This window comes from Canis lupus, chromosome 22, assembly GCF_011100685.1.
Source record: "Canis lupus familiaris isolate Mischka breed German Shepherd chromosome 22, alternate assembly UU_Cfam_GSD_1.0, whole genome shotgun sequence".
Classification (NCBI taxonomy): domain Eukaryota; kingdom Metazoa; phylum Chordata; class Mammalia; order Carnivora; family Canidae; genus Canis; species Canis lupus.
The window spans coordinates 78,173-96,702 of record NC_049243.1 but is presented as its reverse complement, the minus strand read 5'-3'; the positions used below and the strand labels follow the sequence as shown (position 1 = coordinate 96,702).

Below are 18,530 nucleotides of genomic sequence, written 5' to 3'. Positions count from 1 at the left end.
GGTTGAAGTAGAGCAACGTTAACCATCAGACTTCTGACCTAGGTGTCTGAGACCCCGACTCGAACACCCTCCAGAACCCTGAACACTCATACACGCACCAAAGCAGGTTTCTTTTCTTTTTTTTTTTTTTTCCAAAGCAGGTTTCAAACTTGGTTGTGCACCAAGTCACCTGGCCAGCTGCCAGAAACAGATGCCTGCCCCCACCCCATCCCACCCCCGCCCCACCGTTTGGGGTAGAGCCAAGGTGGCTCAGTTTTTAAGAACTTTCACACACGCTTCTCCCCTGCACGGTGAGGGCTACGAACTTCTGGGGAGGACACATCATCATCTAATAACGACCATCAGCTGCACAGGAGCTTCCTCCTCAGGTGCCTATCAGTGGACGGGTGGGTCGCTTTTCTTCACTAAATAGGTTTTATGACTTATTTTGGGGTCCTCCTAAAAAGACAAATCATACGCAGTCAGTCAGGTTAGTTCTGAGTCAGTTCTGAAGTCCACAGGGGGACCGTGGCCAGTGTTGAGTGGGATCTGGTGAGGAAATGCTCTCCTCCTGCTGCTGAGGGGCCATCAGAGGAAGTGGCCTGACAGCTCCCTCCTCCCGGCTCCTTTCCCCTGTGGCAGCCTGGGCAGGCCCCACATGCATCTTCCATGGTCTCTCTAGAAAAGTCTGCCATCATCCTTCCATCACAGACCTGCCTTAAAAACAAGGCTGATGACGATTCAAGGCTCTCCACCCTAACCGAGGCTCTGCCCTGAAGAGAACCGGCTCCAGTCCCCTTGCCTCCAGCACCTCCAGTACCACGTGAACCTCTGCAGGGTTCCGGAAGAACGCCCTCTCCCTCGGCTCTGCCCCTCCAAACTCTGCTCCTCTTCCTGGACTGGGTGAGACCATGAAAACTCTCCCCTGGCTCATCCTTAACTCCTGAGCTTAACTGTAGTCAATCTTCCTCAGTCATTGCTCAAACACGTGTGTCCTGTCTTTCCAACTCTTCGTGAGCAGAAGTGCATATGTTAGAAAGAGTAGAGGCTTCAAATCAGATGTTTGGGTGTTTGGTCCACCTCGTAACATCTAAGTGACTTTGGATGAGTTACTTAGTTTCCCTGTTGTGGTGTGTACAATGAGCTAAAGTATGTGAAGACTCCCGGTATGTGCAATTGAACTGTAGCATAGGTTCACCTCCCCCATATTGATTCCTCTGTACGCCCTTGGGGGTCGCGGATAGGGGAGAAAGAAACCAAGTCCAGTAAGTCTACTCAGTGCCTATGAGCCGGGGGCCTGCCGTGTCCTCGGCCGGCTTTAGCACCACAGGCCTCTTACAGGAGGAGCACTGCAGGGCAATGAGGGTGGTTCTGTGGTTAGATGTTCACGAAACGTGGTCTACAAACATAGGCCAGCTATCTCATCCGGAGCTCTACTGGAAATGCAGTGACCCGAGACATGGAAGAATGAGTGTCCAATGTGGCACCTTTAAGGGATTTTTCAGGAATCAGTTTTTCAAGTCGACTACACTCAAATGTGGTCCTACCCAGGCTTTGAGCCTTACCCTGCATGTGAGGCTATGCCAATATGGCTGAGTTCAATAAATGCTCATTCTTGCCCCTACCTTATGGGCAGGGACTTACTTTCTGCAACTAATCTAGTTCTGGTGTAAAGTAGCTGCTCTGTCAATAAGTATTAACTGATTCGTGAAGAAGACAGTGAATGAGGATTTTTAATAACAACCATTCCTAACTGAGAGTCTCAGATATCCTCACCAGCGTGGGTGGTCTCAAGTAAACCATAATAAAAGCTTCAATTACGTGTTTGCTTTCCCATTAAAAGTTTAGATGATGACATTTTACCCTTTCTACGAGGAGATCATCACTCTTGAAACCTGCTTAATTTAGTTAGATCTAAATCAAGAGAACCATGTTTCCTTTAGGAGAAAAATTTATTCAGCTCCAGTTCACTCCCCATCTTCTTTTAAATTTCCTTCATATCATTGTGGTACTGTTGACATATTTCCTCTAACTGCTTCCAATATTCCTGGAAAATATTCCCAATCCAAAAATTTTAAATGGTGGTGAACAACTGAACAGAGTAATCTCCACAGAGCCTATGGATTTAAAGAATGTGTGATACACAGTAGGAATTTGAAAACCTCATAGTCCTAAAGATGATAATTTGCCTTACATTCAGCTGTGGTACTTCCCTCCCTGTGAGCGATAGGGTGGCTTTGGGCAATCTCACTTTTATATTTAACCCAGAATGTGTTAATGGCATACCATTACTTTATATATCCCACTTTTATGGGTTGAATTTTATTGTCCCCTCAAAAAGGTATGTTGGAGTCCTAACCCCCAGGACCTTATTATGTGACCTTATTTGGAGATAGTGATACTGCAAATGTAGCTGGTTAAGCTAAGATGTGGTCATAGGGGAGTAGAGTGTGTCCCTAATCCAACACAATGGGTGTCCTTGTAAGAAGACAGAGATGAAGGTAGAGATGCACAGGGCAAATGCCATGTGATGACGGAGAACGGAGTCATACAGTTGCAAGCCAAGGAATGTCAAAGATCCGTAAGAGGCAAATGATTTCCCTACGGGTTTCAGAGGGAGCATGGCCTGGCTGACACCTTGATTTTGGACTTCTAGCCTCCAGAACTGGAAGACAATACATTTCTGTTGTTTTAAACCACCCAGTTTGTTGTACTTTGTTAAGGCAGCCCTAGAAAACTAATACAAATTTCAAAAATGTTAGTGGTGGATAATGGCTTTATCAATCCAAGGTCAAAAGCTTTATGAACTTCGCTATGTGACATCCTCTGAGGAAGTAAAATCCATATCTTTTTTTTAAATTTTTTTTTATTTTTTAATTTTTATTTATTTAGGATAGTCTCACACACACACACACACACACAGAGAGAGAGAGAGAGAGAGAGAGAGGCAGAGACACAGGCAGAGGGAGAAGCAGGCTCCATGCACCGGGAGCCCGACGTGGGATTCGATCCCGGGTCTCCAGGATCGCGGCCCGGGGCCAAAGGCAGGCGCCAAACCGCTGCACCACCCAGGGATCCCAAATCCATATCTTTGTATCTCCTGAAACTCTCAGCATGGAGCTTCACGTGAGTGTGTCCAAGTATTGTGCAAGAGGGCTGTCCCTCAGGCATAGTGTAGACACTAAAAATAATATCCTATGCAGCACAGAAGACAAGGATGCAGGTACAGTGGTGGCCCTGGAATCACACTGTTTCTAACCTGTTCTTCATTTTGTTTCTCCCGATCTGCAGGTCCTGGAATCTAGACTCTTCTCCATTACTTCTTAGCTCTTGTCTCTGGTTGTGATCTGACTCAGCATAAGATGGACAAAGACCCTATCAACTGAATAAAATGATTTATAAAGTGTACTTGCATTTTATTTTTTTATTTTTTATTTTATTTTTATTTTTTTGTTTGTACTTGCATTTTAGAAATCTCGTTTGACTTTTGATATTTTTCATTAAACAAGAATTATCTGAATCAAACTCACTATTTGGGAGTGGGCAGTAGAAGTTTCTTCATTTAAAGTATGAAGCTTTTAAAAAGTAAAGAAAATTAATAAAACCATTTATGTTGTTTATCCTACATAATCAATGTTTTACACTATCAGGTGAGACACCTGGATTCATTTTCTGAACTAGTAAAGTATAATTGTGAAATTAAAGTTCTGTAAAAGGGATCCCTGGGTGGCGCAGCGGTTTGGCGCCTGCCTTTGGCCCAGGGCGCGGTCCTGGATATCCGGGATCGAATCCCACGTCGGGCTCCCGGTGCATGGAGCCTGCTTCTTCCTCTGCCTGTGTCTCTGCCTCTCTCTCTCTCTCACTGTGTGCCTATCATAAATAAAAAAAAAAAAAAAAAAAAAAAAAAAAAGGTTTAAAAAAAATAAAATAAAATAAAGTTCTGTAAAAGTTGACCACCGTGAAGTAGGGGAATAGAACTAGAGCTCTTGAGCAGTCCAAAATAAGAGTAACAGAAATAGGATGACTATCCAGCTTCCTTTGTCCCCAGAACTGTAACACTATACTTAAGGGTAAAGGTTGAGTTTCACTTCAAATAAAATACAAAATCACTTTGTAAAAATGTATAGAATTCTAATAAAATAGACACAAAGAATTGTAGCACTGAAGGGGACTTTCAAGCTTGTCTACTCCCAAACTGTCACTTAAAAAAGGACACTGAGGCTCAGAGAGCTTGTACGACCTGCCTAAGGTCACACAGCAAGTGATAGAGCCAGAGGAAAAAAAAATCAGGCTTCCCAGACCCTGATTCAAGCACATTCTCATTATCCTTCTTTAGCTACTAAAAACTGGAGAAGGTGGAGGATAGTCTTGATCCTCTATGTGGAATGCACTCTGACTTAAGGACCCATGAATATTTGTGAGCAGGAAATTCCTGATCGCCCCTAATAATTGGAATTTTACTTACCAATTGCTTTTGCACTTTCAATTTATATTGCTGAGCTTTAAATTTCCTCTGAAGGTATTCAGCAGGCCTTAGAAAATAAAAATGTTCAGCTTGAGTAGAAATTTTTACTAGTCTTAGCCACTAATTTGAGAAGTAGATTTTCAATTTAATAATGAGGTCCACAGTTCACCTGTGGCTTGAAAGTTCTGAGTTCAAGAGATAGTTCAAAGTTACAGAACACATACTTGGGAATCAGAAAAAGACGCAAAGAGAACTGTACCAACTGGGGATGCAGGAGAGGTTGAAACAGAAAAATGTTCTGGTGCCGTGATTTTTCTTCAGGACAGGAAGTCCATCCATGGTCCACAATGGGTAGGAGGGAAAACGAAAAACCCAATACCAGGATCTTCTCACACTTTGGGCAGGCATCTGATCAACAGCCTTGCCACCCTAGTTGCTTGTCCACTTCCTGTACCACACTCCGAGCTCCTTGAGAGCAAGATGCTGTCCCATTCCTTTACATCTATTCCTCACGCTGGCACACAAATGAAAGATCCCAAGAAAATAAATGCTGAATGAAGATGAAACAGAGTTAAGGGAATTGTGAATTAAGTATTCAAGATGAACAGTCTGGAAATTCTTCTTGGATTATTTGTTTTAGGAGAATTGGGAGGGTTTCAGAATAAATGGTATATCAAGATATTTTCAGAGGACCAAAATTTAAGTCAGGCTCTGATATCACCATTGACCTGGTGATGGACTGTGTGGCTTTCTTCCTGACTATAATTCTCCTCAACTCCAGGATCTTCTTGAGGAACCCAGCAGTAACTTGGTTCATGTGCTCTCCTCCTCAACATGTCAAGTTGGGCATAATAATAGTCATAATGTCCATGCACTGCAGTAAGTTTGGGCCTTTGTACTATTTTAATCTGAAGGATCAAAAAGAAGAGGAAAAATTTTGAAGACACATAATTAAAATCTCTAATAACTGACACTTTGATAGTGACCATAACTAAAACAAAGCACTGAAGGTATATTTTTGTTATTTTTGGTCTAGATTTCTTTTTAGACTAACATAATCTTAGTATCCCCAAATCTTAGAACTTGAAATTATTTTAGAAGTCTACTGTAGCACAGTCATTTATAATTATACTAAGGTGTGAATAGAAATCCTGCATACTTCATGGCTGGCCCACCAAAAATGCTTACCTGGTGAGTATGCCTCGCCAACCTGAGATCTGAAACTAAACTCAGTATTATTATTTTCTATTTTTATTAACTTATTTGCATCTTACTGTACTTTAATAGAGGATAAATGTTATTGTCCAACTCACAAATCTGGGGATTCATAACATTTTTAGATCCTGATGAATTGACTAAATACAAAGTGGCATCATGACTCAAAGGAAAGAAGATGCTGAGTTATTCAGTCACCCTTCCCAAGTAAATGAAGGAAAGTCATGCAACAGCTGTGACTGGCATATTATCACCCCAAGTCACCCCTTATTGCCCTTCCCGATCAGAACAGAATGACAGGAGGAGAACCAGAAACAAATGTTTGTCTCGGAGTTAAGTAGAGGCCAGTGAGCTGTAAGACAAGAATCAGACCACGTTAACAGATGAAAGAACAAATTAGGGCCAATTTTACATTAACCAGGACAATTGACTACTTACCAGACAATAACAAAAAAGAAAAAGAAGTTCAAACCACTGGAAAGGCCTAGAACTGGTAGCTGGAAATACCAATAACCAAACAAATGGTTTAAACTGAAGTTTCCTCACTGTGAAGAAGGAACACACTATATTCCCTCTTCTTTTTTTTTTTATTTTTTTATTTTTTTATTTTTTTATTTTTTTATTTTTTTTATTTTATTTTATTTTATTTTTTATTTTTTTTTTTACCTCTTCTTTTTAAAGCTGTGTGATTCCTATATATGTAAGTTGAGCCATCTGGGATTGTAGATATTGGGTCATTTTTATTTAAATATTAAAGTATCAAGTTTGGCTTATTAGTCTAAACACAAATTATATATTTATTTTAAAAAATCTTCTAAAGTGTGACATATGTTTCTTAGTGTTGCAGTCTTAGCTATATACAACCCCAAACAAGGTACTGCTAATTACTTGCTGAAAAATGGCTAGAAATAGAGAAAAGTATTGGTAGGAAATTAACAGCTTCTTTAGAATTTTCTCTAAAATCTCACAAAGTAATGAGAACATCAGAGGTGGTTCCTGTGGAGACCCACTCATTCCACTGCATAAAATGTCAACTTGTTCTGCTAATTTAATCCATCATTGAATCTTTCAGGTGCTTTTTCTCTCCTCTGAGTCAGCTACAGAGTATGCTAAATCACAACATACTTTTACATTTCTTTTTTTTTTCTAAGTTTACTTATTTATTAATTTTTGTAGTGATGTCTATACCCAACCTGGGGTTTGAACTTACAACTCTGAGATCAAGCGTCCCATGCTTTTCCAACTAAGCCAGCCAGGCGCCCTGACTTTTAGGCTCCTTTAATAAAGTTAAACCACATTCTACCAAATGGAGGGTAATAATTTAACTAATAGTTTCAAAATCTATCTATACACCACCACATTTTCTTTTTCTTTTTCCTTTTCTTACTTTTTTTTTTTTTTTTTTTACAGAGCCACATTTTCTAAAATGTTTATACAGCAAGTAAATACATAATAAACAGACTTCCAACTGGTCCTCTAATTATACAATTACAGCCTTCTTTAAAAATACAATTCTTCGGGCAGCCCTGGAAGCTCAGCGGTTTAGCGCCGCCTTCAGCCCAGGGCATGATCCTGGAGACCCAGGATCGAGTCCCACATTGGGCTCCCTGCATGGAGCCTACTTCTCCCTCTCCCTCTGCCTGTCTCTCTCTCTCTCTCTCTCTCTGTCTCTCATAAATAAATAAAATTAAAAAAAAAAAAACGCTGGATGTTCTAAGACCACATTAAAAAAAAATACAATTCTTCAATTAAAAGACAATAGCATTTTATCATTTACATACCAGAAACATTACATTAGCATGAACTAAGAGGCTCAAGGTTCTGCTGATGTGGATTCAGCAGAACCAAACATAAAGAATCTCTAGGAAAAAAATAATCGACTATATAATAAAAGTTTCTCAATTATATATACCATATTGAATTAAGGGAATGAAGGCCTAATGTTTTCTGCAGCTATACTACTCACTTATCCTATATAGAAAAGTCTTATTTTTTGAGGAAATCAAAAGGGTTTGAGTCGTAAAAGGATAGAATACTTGTAAGGAAATGCAATTGGAAGTTGTCCAATGAAGTATCATTTTAATGCTCCTCACAGAATGATTTCACTACTAAGTACCAAGTTAGCCGACTCCAGAGTAATGAGCCTGTGCCCTCTGAACGTGTACAAGTAGTCCTGGAGAACATGTCCCCTGCTAACAAAGTACAACGTACAGATAGATACAGGCTTCTGGGCTCAGCTGGCGGTCTCCATTCATTTCTACACAGCATCTCCTTCCTTTTAATTGGCGCTGCTAGCCTTGATCTGGGGAGGCACTTCCCTGGAATCTTGCTTTCTGTATTTTAGGCTCTTATTTAACTGAAATAAAACAACTTCAGTTTCTTTAAAATATCCACATCTTATCATCGATGCTTGTGAGAGTACGAACATAAGGGACAGTTCACAATACAGTAGGTTCACTTCACCCAGGGATGTTTAGACCCATTGAGAGAAGTGCCAGTAGATTGTCTTTCTTTTTTAAAGATTTTATTTATTTACTCATGAGAGACACACAGAGAGGCAGAGACACAGGCAGGGGGAGAAGCAGGCTCCACGCACCGGGAGCCCAACGTGGGACTCGATCCTGGGTCTCCAGGATCACGCCCTGAACCAAAGGCCTCAACCACTGAGGCCCCCAGGTGCCCCTGCATTGTCTTTTAATGGAGGAAACTGTTTAATCCAGGGTTCTTTCACATATTTCTAGTACATATAACACTATTTTTAAAAAATCAGGCATTAGTGTTAACATTTACAGGAAAAGTATGCAATGGATAATGGCATAAATAATTACATGGAGTCATCATAGCTTGGGATACAGGTCACACAACTCATGCCACACTGTTGTGTGAAGTGTATGATTTTTTTTTTTTTTTTTTGAGAGAGAGAGAGCAGGAGGGGAGGACAGAGGGAGAGGGAGAGAGAGAATGTTAAGTAGATTCCCTGCTGAGCATGGAGCCCGATGCAGGGCTTGACCTCACAACCCTGAGAGCATGACCTGAGCCCAAATCAAGAGTCAGACGCTTCACCAACTGCATCACCCAGGTGCCCTGTGAAGTGTATGAGCAGGATTCTAATATGTCCGTGCGTGCCACCAGCAGGCTGTGTTCCTATTTTCTTTTCCTTCCCATATTAGAAATGTTGACAGTGTGCTTTCTCTCATCTGCTACTTACCTGCCTTCTAAATGTTCTCAAACTAAGCCCATATGTAACAATGCCAGACTGAGTTACACAAGGCAGAGGGACGCATTCACTCTTCTTCCCTTGACAACTTGCCTCAAGTCTAATGTCTCTATCTAACAGCCAACAGATGTTCCTATCGCTGACTCCTTGGAGAGATGTTTTACTCCTCCTCGTTGTTTCAGTGTAGACATTTGGTTATGACTAAGTCCACACTGCTCTTATTTGACAACATCAATGGAATGAGTAATTTTGTCTTCTTCGATGTCTGTCTCTCTCTCATACCCACATGTATGGAGCGCTTCTGCAGCTGATCCTGAAACCACCACTAAAATCGTTTCTCTATTAGTCATTACTGTGAAGTGTCACCTGCTTTCCTCAGGGGCCCTATACTAATCCCCACAGCCACCAGTTAGGTCTGAGATCCTAACTCCAGCTTCAAATGGCCTTTGCAAGAGCATTCCAAGTCACCAGACCATCCTCTCTGTAGAAAATCAGCTTCATCTCATCATCCCTGGTCTGTCTGTGAACCTTCTCTTCCTCTTCTATGCAAAAGTTAAGTTATGATCCTACCTTGTCAAGTACCTCTTAATTAGCGAATCCACTGGTTTCTGGAGTTTCCTGACTAATGAGAAGAAAGGATAATGAGTCACCCAGAGCAGGCATGAGCCAGATATACAGGCACAGCCACTAGTCACTATTTTACAAGATGATTCTTCTCTTGCTTACACTAAATCTATATATACACCTCTATCTCTGTCATATCTCTGTCTATCTATCTATCTATCATCTATCATCTATCATCTATCATCTATCATCAGCTATCTATTTTTAAGTAGGCTCCACACCTAGCATGGAGACAAACTAGAGGCTTGAATTCAAGACCTGAGCTGAGATCAAGAGTTGGATGTTTTAGGGCGGGGGGTGGGGGTGAATGGGTGACGGGCACTGAGGGGGGCACTTGACGGGATGAGCACTGGGTGTTATTCTGTATGTTGGCAAATTGAACACCAATAAAAAATAAATTTATTATAATAAAAAAGAGTTGGATGTTTGGAGCCCCTGGGAGGCTCAGTAGTTGAGCGCCTGCCTTCAGTTCAGGGCGTGACCCCGGGGTCCTGGGTTCCAGTCACCCCTCGGACTCCCTGCAGGGAGCCTGCTTCTCCCTCTGCCTGTGTCTCTGCCTCTCCCTCTGTCTCTCTCAGGAATAAAATAAATAAAATTAAAAAATAAAATAAAATGAGGGCAGCCTGGGTGGCTCAGCAGTTTAGCGCTGCCTTCAGCCCAGGGCCTGATCCTGGATTCCCGGGATCGAGTCCCATGTTGGGCTCCCTGCATGGAGCCTGCTTCTCCCTCTGCCTGTGTCTCTGCCTCTCTCTCTGGGTCTTTCAGGAATAAATAAATAAATAAATTTTTAAAAAGAGTTTGATGCTTAACTGCCTGAGCCACCCAGGTGCCCCAACACTGCTCATATTTTTAAAACATCTATGTTCAGTGTATTTGGTGGAATTTTTGTGCTAATGCTGTCAGCCATATATTAAAACTCACTGTGTGAGACAAACATTAAGAAATGTTTTTCGATCACTTGGATCATTCTTACTTTGGATTCCTCCCCAGCAGTTTGAGAAGTCAATCATCTTGTTTTATGTGTGAGGCTGGGATTGAAGTCTCCTGAATGACCTAAGATGAAACACACGTGTCAAGGGCCTGCTAACCAAAATCTCTGTCAAAATCCACACAGAGGGATCCCTGGGTGGCGCAGCGGTTTGGCACCTGCCTTTGGCCCAGGGCGCGATCCTGGAGACCTGGGATCAAATCCCACATCGGGCTCCCGGTGCATGGAGCCTGCTTCTCCCTCTGCCTGTGTCTCTGCCTCTCTCTCTCTCTCTCTCTCTCTCTCTCTATCATAAATAAATAAAAATTAAAAAAAAATCCACACAGAAACACCTCTAAAGCTCACCTCAGGAGTAAAGTATTTGGCAATAAGATTCTCAAGAAAAGGCCTTTTCAAAATGGAATTCGTAGACAGTCGATCTCAGGGAGACACCTCAAAGAGTTGAGATACCAAGGCCTGCGGGTCATGGGCTAACCTTGGGGATATCGGGGCAAACTGTCCTTGGCATAGCTTCAGAACCAACTGGTGTAAGTTGTTACTCTCAAACTGGAAGGACAAGGAGTAGTGATAGTAAATCAGAGAAAAGTTCAATACTACCTCGTACAGTAATATCAAGAGACAAAACAGTGTTTCCAGCAGGTGCTCACCCCAAGTGCCCCCACACAGGCAGACCCGCACAGAAACACTCTCACACCTGGGGGGGGGGGGTGCTCTGCCTCCACCCTCAGACTGGCTCTTTAGGACTTCGTATTTATATGTGGTTGGTTTAACAAGGAGTTACCTTATAGAAAAAGGTGTCTTATTAAAAAAAAGAAAATACAATGAGAAGTGAAAGAGTCAAAACAAGTAAAGTGAGGAAATGGTTCTACTATTTATCAACACTTACCCTGAGTGTGTGCAGGAGGAGGAGAGAGACCGCTCAGGGCCTGAGCAAATGAAGGGTGATTACGGCATAGGTAGGAAACAACTGCTTTCTTGTGCTTTTCTAAGAGTTTCTAGAAATTCACGGTTTCCCTTGACCACCCAATTCTGTCTTCACCAGGTTGTCCCGAGACCCAAATCCTCCCTGTCCCAGAGCGCCCCCACTCAGCACGGTCCTCAGGACACAGGGCCGCCCGGGCTGCGTGCAAACATTTGCAAACCTAATTCCTGGCCCCGCGTGTGCTGAGGGACTGGCTTCCCGGTCTGAGGGAATGGCTTCCCGGTCTACGGGGCGCAGCAGCTCCCCAGCCCATTATTACTAAGATCTTCCAAGTATCAAAAGCACCAAATCTGCATATTTAAATACCGAGTCAAATTTTTTAAAAAGCAGTACAGAACTAACCCAGGGTGCTTCTCTGGATGGTGTGCGCCTCCACTCGGGCTGCACTAGCTGCATTCCTGCTCACCTGGAGGCCAAGCCCCGTCTTGGTATTAGGGGGTATTCATAAAACAGAAAACAAACAACAAGAAAAAAGAAGCTTGTTTTTCTATTATGCAGAGAAATATTTACTATTCCTTTTAGAAATCTCTACCATCTGGGCCTTGCCCTCCAGTTATCTCTTACAAAGTCAAACAGCCAAACACCCCGTGGGTATTTTCCAAAACAAATGGAAAACTAACTCCCAGAAGGAACTCAGTCTTCCTGGTAAAACAACTAGTTCATCTGGCAGCCAGCTCTTAAAAGTGGGTTTTTTCCACCTTCTCCTTATGGAAGTTAAAGCTTCCTCATGTTCACCATTCACTACTGTGTAGATCAATACTATTCCAGAATGGTCGGCTGTGGTATCACATACCTAGGACTAGTTGGGTCTCAAAGCTGGAAGATCCCCTAACAGTCGCCTAGCCAACACTCCCCGTTGCGGCTGGAGGAGCTGGTCCCACAGAGGTCAACCGACTTGGTGGAGATGGTGACGGGGCCAAGACTAGGGCTCCTGGCTCCCAATCCAGTGCTCTCACTGCCTTCTCTCTGCCCCACGCACAACACTGTCCTGTGTTAGGCTTCACAGCGTTCAAAAGGTATGAAGATAAAATGGACACACATCACAGTGACTGCAATTTTCAATGTCAATCTTTTTATCACTTGTATCCTCAAATGAAATGTTTTTCTTCTAAATAAATTCAAAAGCTTCAGGGAACACTGAAGTGGCCAGAGACTGTCACTGGGGTGGGTCCCCATTTCAGAAGTGAAGAAAATGAAACTATGGAAGTATCATAAGAAAGAGAGAATCCACCCACCGTCACTGAGACTTTCAAACCGATAGTCGGCAACCCACGTGTTATTCTTGTAGGATTTATTCTGACAGATTTCTGGAGATTGGGAGTATGGTATAGTATTGGGAGTATAGTATGCTAGCACAAGTTCTAGCAAGTTCCATGGAACCAGCTAGTTATATTAGATTAATTAGATAATTAGATAATTATCAAGTACAATAGATAATAAAACAATATGGTTTACTATGGAAGTAAGAAAAGGCTTAAGACATGGACATGCAAGAAAAAAATGTAAAAATGGATAAGACAAAATTCAGTGAACGTGCATATTAAAGACAGCATATTGCCTATTTATAACAGAGTAATAAGATTAGCCAATTCTTAAACTTATAATTCACTACCCCAAAATCTACACATAAAAAAGTTTTATGGCTAAAGATTCCACAAAGAAGTATGATTGTTATATTGCAAAAACTCTTAGATGTCCAAACAGTTCCCTCTTTCCAATTACCAAAGTAATGCAGTCTCATGACTTCAAATTTGGAAAATATGGACATGAATAGAGAAGAAAAAAATCACCCAGAATCTTACTACCTCAAAACAGCTATTATTAAAATTTGGGTGTATTTCCTTTTTATCTTTTTTCCATGCATATTTTTCATATGGGTGTGATCACAAAGTATTTAAAATTCAGAATTCCACTTTTTAAAAAAGATTTTATTTGTTTATTCATGAGAGACAGAGAGAGAGAGAGAGGCAGAGACACAGGCAGAGGGAGAAGCAGGGTCCCTGCAGGGAGCCCCACGCGGGACTCGATCTTGGGTCTCCAGGATCATGCCCTGGGCTGCAGGCAGGTGCTAAATCACAGAGCCACCCAGGGTGCCCAGAATTCCAGTTTTGTCTTAATACAACAAAGTTTGTTCTCACATTATCAAGAAGTCTTCAAAATCATACATGTGAATGGCTACATAATATTCAGGTACATGCTTGTGCCAAGCTTTATAAAATTTACCCATTTCCCAATGGGCATTAAAATTATTAAAGTTATTTGGCATTTAAATTGTTCTAAATTCCAAGAAATTGAATGTTAAAAAAATCTCTTAATATTACCAACAAATTGTCTTCTAAAACAGTTGCATCAATATATTCCCCTGAGCATGTGTGAATTTGCCTGGTTCACTAAATTCTCACTAGCTTTATGCGAATCCAGTCACATCTCAGTTGATAAGTTTGTATCACAGTTAACAACATTGCCATCATTTTTCTATTATACCAAGATTTATCTTGGAAATTTTATCCTTAGACAAAATATCATCTGAATGATTTAATGAATTTATATAAATAGTTATCTAAAATTATCTGAAACCAAGCTTTTAATATCTTCTTTACTCATGATACCTAAAAATACATAATTTGACTGTTATTAATAGAAAGAAAAATGATTTTAAAGTACTTATTTGTTCAAAACTCTTACTATCCCAAAGTCCACAAGCTCTGCAACCATTCCATTCTTGCTAAAAAAAAAAAAATGTTCTATAAATGGAGAAAATGCTATGTTGTTGGAGATACTTCAAGAAAACAAAAGCTCTGTTCTGTCTTGATCTCTTGATTTTCTCTCTGAGCTGTTACTTGTGCTTTTATGCCCCTGTTATATGTTTCCTGTCATGAATATATTTTAGTCCCAGAGAAATCTGTACAAACCAACTCAGAATCTGTAGAAGGAACATGAAACAAAACTAGTCAGTAGTCTGGTGGTCACTGACATGTCTTCATGATAATATGCAAAAAGAGAGAAATAACATTTATGTTTATGTATTTATATGAATGAAACTATTAGACATACCATCTTATCACATTATTTTCTTTTTATAGCTAGAAAAATGGAAGTGAGGGATCCCTGGGTGGCACAGCGGTTTGGCGCCTGCCTTTGGCCCAGGGCACGATCCTGGAGACCCGGGATCGAATCCCACGTCGGGCTCCCGGTGCATGGAGCCTGCTTCTCCCTCTCCTTCTGCCTGTATCTCTGCCTGTCTCTCTCCATATCATAAATAAATAAATAAATAAATAAATAAATAAATAAATAAATAACTGACTGTTAAAAAAAAAAAAAGAAAAAGAAAAATGGAAGTGCAAAAAGGCAATCTAAATGTGCTGATATCAGGCAGCCCGGGTGGCTCAGTGGTTTAGCGTCGCCTTCAGCCCGGGGCCTGATCCTGGAGACCGGGGATCGAGTCCCATGTCGGGCTCCCTGCGTGGAGCCTGCTTCTCCCTCTGCCTGTGTCTCTGCCTCTTTCTCTGTGTCTCTCATGAATAAAAAAATCTTCAAAAAAGTGAATAAAATAAATGTGCTGATATCAGAAGGAATTCCACATACAGAAAAAGAGAAGTAGAAGCAGGGGAGAGAGGGAGGCAGTTCATGATTTGATTTTTTTTTTCTTAACACTAGTTTGCTAACTGCATCAGGATAGCAGATAAACCACATTTCCTGATAACCCTGGTGCCATACGTATTTCCTTGTTAGTGGAAGGAGGTGCCATGGCACAGAGAAAGAGGAAGAAGCAGAGACTCTGTGAGGTTATTAAAGTTTTTAGTGAAATATCGATCTATGTGTATATGATATAAAAACATTTTACTTTAAAATTTTTTGGAACTTAATTTCATTTGTTAGTTCTGATTTTATTTTATCTTATCTGGCCATGAACCTCTTTATAAAAAAAAAAAATGTGTTCTAGAGGCATCTGGGGGGCTCAGTGATTGAGCATCTGCCTTTGGTTCAGGGCATGATCCTGGGGTCCCAGGATTGAGGAGTCCCATGTCGGGCTCCCTGCACGGAGCCTGCTTCTCCCTCTGCCTGTGTCTCTGCCCCTCTCTCTGTGTCTCTCATGAATAAATAAATGTCTTTAAATTTTTTTAAAAGTAAAAAGTAAATTAAAAATGTGTTCTATGCCTATAAAGATTCCCTTAAACTATTCCAAAATGCCGTTGGTTCTTTGTCTACCACATTATACGGTAAAAGGAAAACAAAATTAAAAAGAGCTATACTCCAGATGCTAAGATTCAGTTGTAATTTTAGCTCTTTTCCAACAAAGGGAATTGTAATTCAAAATTTTATGGAGAAAAGTGTTTCTATTAAATACAGCAAAATGATCCCTGGATAGGAAGAAAGGTGGGTTTCTATAAATATTGAATTTAATATATAATGTAAACGAGCATAGGGAGAATGCTTGATTAAAATTTCTAAATTTAGAGATACCAGTTCTTGAATCATTTGTACATCGAATCTATTTAGCTCTAGGAGGAAATGACGTAGGCATGAAGTCCTTAAATAGTAAAATAGAGCACAGAAACAAGTGGCCAAAAGAAAGACGGAGGCCATCCCTGTGCCCTGCTCAAGGCAGTGGCCTGCCCCATCCATCACACGGGCCTGAGTCAGATTCCCTTCTACATACACATTCCTGTCTCCTTCGCGAGCACAGCTCCCAAGAGGGTTCCAAAGGAAGCTCAGCCCATGGAGGAATAATGTGTTTGTGTGAAAAGAGAATGGGAATGGAGGCCATTACTCTTGACCTTTCTCACCTTCCTCTTCATAATCAATGAAACTGAATGGCCATCGTCACAAAGGGCCTCCATGCTCCCTGGCAAAATAGTACAGCTATTTTATTTTATTTTATTTTATTTTATTTTATTTTATTATTTTATTTTATTATTTTTTTTATAAAATAATTTTTATTGGAGTTCAATTTACCAACATACAGAATAACACCCAGTGCTCATCCCGTCAAGTGCCCCCCTCAGTGCCCGTCACCCATTCACCCCCACCCCCCACCCTCCTCCCCTTCCATCACCCCTAGTTCGTTTCCCAGAGTTAGGAGTCTTTATGTTCTGTCTCCCTTTCTGATATTTCCCACACATTTCTTCTCCCTTCCCTTATGTTCCCTTTCACTATTATTTATATTCCCCACATGAATGAGAGCATATAATGTTTGTTCTTCTCCGATTGACTCATTTCACTCAGCATAATACCCTCCAGTTCCATCCACGTTGAAGCAAATGGTGGGTATTTGTCGTTTATAATGAGTACAGCTATTTTAGAACAGTGTACTAAATGGTAAAAGGAAGAAGAGCAGAGCTATTATATGTCACACTTAAAATGGCTGAGGAGCATCCACATTCACATGTTTTTAGCCATGAAGATTGATCTCAAGGGCATCCTATATGAGATTGTCCAAAAATACAACACTATCTTTTCTCAAAGTTCACTCTCAGAAAGAGATTCAATTTCAGTTCAATTGCAAAAAATGTTCTGGACTAAATATATCATCAATATAGATCCACTATCTAGTGGTTTGAATTTCTCTACCAGAAATCATGCTGTATATAAGCATGGCTTAGTAGTTATGGCATTATAAATTTAATTCCCCGAATATAAATTAAAAGGCAAATTGGAGGTGTTTTTACCTGATCTTCACGAAATAACACTCCCTATTGTCTATGGATCCTTCTCATGAGATCCTCACCGTCACAATATTCCATCACATAAACAGCTAGTTGTTCTCCATAAGAAAAGGGATCATTATCTTTCATGTTCTCAAAGTGGAAAATACACAGAAAAATGCAATATACAATAGTTAGAAACCCTGGCTGTAGAATCACAATGGACTGGGTTCTCATCTAGAGATGAGAAGATCTGTCATTCGCTGAGGGTGCCCTGTGAAAGCCTCCTACTATTAGTGTATTGTTACAAGGTATCTCTTTACTTTGGTTATTAATTGATTGATATACTTGGTGGCTCCCGCATTAGGGGTAGTAGGTCTCCTTGTGGGACAGATCCTTTAAGTATGATATAGTGTCCCTCTTCCTCTCTTAGTACTGTCTTTTGTATAAACTGAAATTGATCCGATATGAGGATTGCTCCTCCAGCTTTCTTTTGAGGACCATTTGAAAGGTAAATGGCTCACCACCCCATTCATTTCCAGGCTGGAAGTGTGCTTCGGTCTAAAAGGAGTCTCATGTAGCTTGTGTTCTCCTCTAGGATTTTGATGGATTCCTGTCTCACATTTAGATCTTTCATCCATTTTGAGTTTATCTTTGGGTCTGGTGTAAGAGAACAGTCTAGTTTCGTTCTTCTGCACGTGGCTGTCCAATGTTCCCAGCACCATTTATTGAAGAGACTGTCCTTTTCCAGTGGATCGTCTTTTCCTCCTTTGTCAAATATTAGTTGACGATAGAGTTGAGGGTCCACTTCTGGATTCTGTATTCTGTTGCATTAATCTATGTGTCTGTTTTTGTGCCAGGACCACACTGTCTTGATGGCCACAGCTCTGTAGTACAACCTGAAATCTGGCCTTGTGATGCTCCCGGCTCTGGCTTTCTTTTTTATCTTTCCCTGGCTATACTGGGCCTTTTCTGGTTCCATACAAATTTTAGGATTATTTGTTTCACCTCTGTGAAAAATGTTGATGGTATTTTGATAGGGATTGCATTGACTGTATAGATCGCTCTGGGAAGCATAGACATTTTCACACTATTAATTATTCTGATCCATGAGCATGGAATGTTTTTTCATCTCATTACATCTTCCTCAATTTCTTTCAGAAGTGTTCCATAGTTTTTAGGGTAGAGATCCTTTACCTCTTTGGTTAGGTTTATTCCTAGGTATCTTATGCTTTTGGGTGCAATTGTAAATGGGATTGACTCCTTCATTTTTTTTCAGTCTCATTGTTAGTGTACAGAAATGCCACTGATTTCTGGGCATTGAGCTTGTATCCTGCCACACTGCTGAATTGCTGTATGAGTTCTAGCAATCTTGGGGTGGAGTCTTTGGGTTTTCTATGTACAGTATCATGTCA

General features: G+C 40.8%; 1 protein-coding gene across 1 annotated transcript in view; it reads right to left on the bottom strand.

Annotated features, from left to right (window-relative positions):
- NEK5 (NIMA related kinase 5) overlaps positions 1-17,214 on the bottom strand; it is a 38,283-nt gene extending 21,069 nt beyond the window's left edge. Inside the window, 12 exon segments of the mRNA XM_038570157.1 lie at positions 340-440; positions 1,942-2,026; positions 3,229-3,354; positions 4,445-4,511; positions 5,166-5,188; positions 5,191-5,352; positions 7,871-7,972; positions 10,834-11,034; positions 12,825-12,849; positions 14,139-14,195; positions 14,251-14,393; positions 17,140-17,214. Coding sequence (XP_038426085.1) covers positions 340-440; positions 1,942-2,026; positions 3,229-3,354; positions 4,445-4,511; positions 5,166-5,188; positions 5,191-5,352; positions 7,871-7,972; positions 10,834-11,034; positions 12,825-12,849; positions 14,139-14,195; positions 14,251-14,393; positions 17,140-17,214 — 1,167 coding nt within the window.
- Positions 17,215-18,530: the final 1,316 nt, after the last annotated feature.